Below are 1,569 nucleotides of genomic sequence, written 5' to 3' on the forward strand. Positions count from 1 at the left end.
GTGCTTCTGTTGCAGCTGGCTTCAGCATCAGAGAAGGCTGGCTGCCTGTCTGTTTGGCTGGCTGGGTGACTGGCTTCATTGATAGCAGCAGCAGCAGCAGCAGCCAACCAACCGTTTGTTGGCGTGGTTTTACTACGGTCGGCCACGACGACAAGCGAGAAAGCGCTGCCCGCTCTGACGTCAGCGGGACCCGGGGCGGCACTGCCAATAAAACCGGCGCGAACCAATAACGACATTGTCTACCGACGAGAAACTCAAGTCGACATGAAGGTATTCGTAGCGCTCGCTGCCCTCTGTGTGGCAACCGTTTCAGTCAACGCAGGTGGGCACGGCTGGGAGCCGCATGGCCACGTGCACGAAGTGGTCAAGTATGTTCATAAAATCGTGCCAATCCCTAAACCTGTACCAGTAGCCAAACCTTATCCGGTGCACAAGCTTGTTCCTGTGCCACACGTCGTCCACGTACCTAAGCCGTTGCCGGTACCCGTCAAAGTGCCGGTGGTAAAGAAGATCCCTAAGATCGTGCACGTGCCGAAGGTCGTGCCCGTGCCTAAACCCGTGCCGGTGCCACACTCTGTGCCCGTACCTGTGCCAGTGCCTGTTATAAACCATGTTCCGGTGCCCGTCTACAAGCACGTGCCAGTTCCTGTCGTGAAGCACGTTCCCGTGCCAGTGAAGGTGCCGAAGTTCGTCCCCGTACCAGTGCACAAGATCATCAAGATCCCACAGCCGGTGGCTGTGCCCGTCAAGGTGCCTGTTTTCAAGGAGGTCATCGTCAAGAAGCCCGTCGAGGTTGGAGTGCCTGTTTATATTAAGAAGGAGAAGGTGGAGCATCACGGCCACGGATGGTAGGCGGGCTTGGGTACTACAAATATAGACGTATCTATTATATATCTATTATATATAGTGTTTGTGTATATGTGTATTATATTATGTCATATGTATATATCTATGTACACACTATGCTAGGAATCACTCCATACTCGTGTGTTTACAAGCAACAAACAAAGATACTCTTTTCCCTTCGTCATAGTAATGCAAAAATGAGTTGATATAACGATGCTGCTGATGATGGTGTCAATAATTATTGAATAATATTAATATAAGACATTACCAAAAAAGCAACAACAAAAAGAACAATATACGTTGACCGCACTTAACACACTGGTAGTCCTTTATTGATTACAGACTCAGCCATTCTTTATGATCACCATAGCCAACAGGACAGTGCGTTGATTGTGCCTCAGGAGGCCTCAAAGGCTCTTCCTTTTGCCCTGTTTTTTTTGCAGCTAGATGAGCCAGACCGGCCGAAAACACTACATGACGGGGATTTATCATAGAGCCTGTATGAAGCGAGAGAGTCTTGCAGATGCATATTTTGTCCCTTGTAAACATATGTACGAGGTTTTTAAAACTATTATTACCCTTCAAAGTGAGTTGCGGTAACTTTGGTTTTAAACTTTTTGCAAGCTAAAACCTTTTATATTATCGCAATCGTGTTATATTATCGCATCGTAAGCATAGTACGCTTATACGTACGCAGATGTAAATGGGTCTAATTCGAGAGAA

At 47.5% G+C, this 1,569-nt stretch overlaps 1 protein-coding gene across 1 annotated transcript; it reads left to right on the forward strand.

The window, feature by feature from the left end:
- The first annotated feature begins 215 nt into the window (after positions 1-215).
- Positions 216-1,160, forward strand: LOC147753761 (uncharacterized). The gene has a single exon (XM_086967509.1). The coding sequence runs from the start codon at positions 265-267 to the stop codon at positions 850-852; it is 588 nt and encodes a 195-aa protein (XP_086823635.1). The 5' UTR covers positions 216-264; the 3' UTR covers positions 853-1,160.
- The last annotated feature ends 409 nt before the right edge of the window (positions 1,161-1,569 follow it).

This window comes from Varroa jacobsoni, unplaced genomic scaffold (assembly GCF_002532875.2).
Source record: "Varroa jacobsoni isolate VJ856 unplaced genomic scaffold, vjacob_1.0 scaffold_247, whole genome shotgun sequence".
Taxonomy (NCBI): Eukaryota; Metazoa; Arthropoda; class Arachnida; order Mesostigmata; family Varroidae; genus Varroa; species Varroa jacobsoni.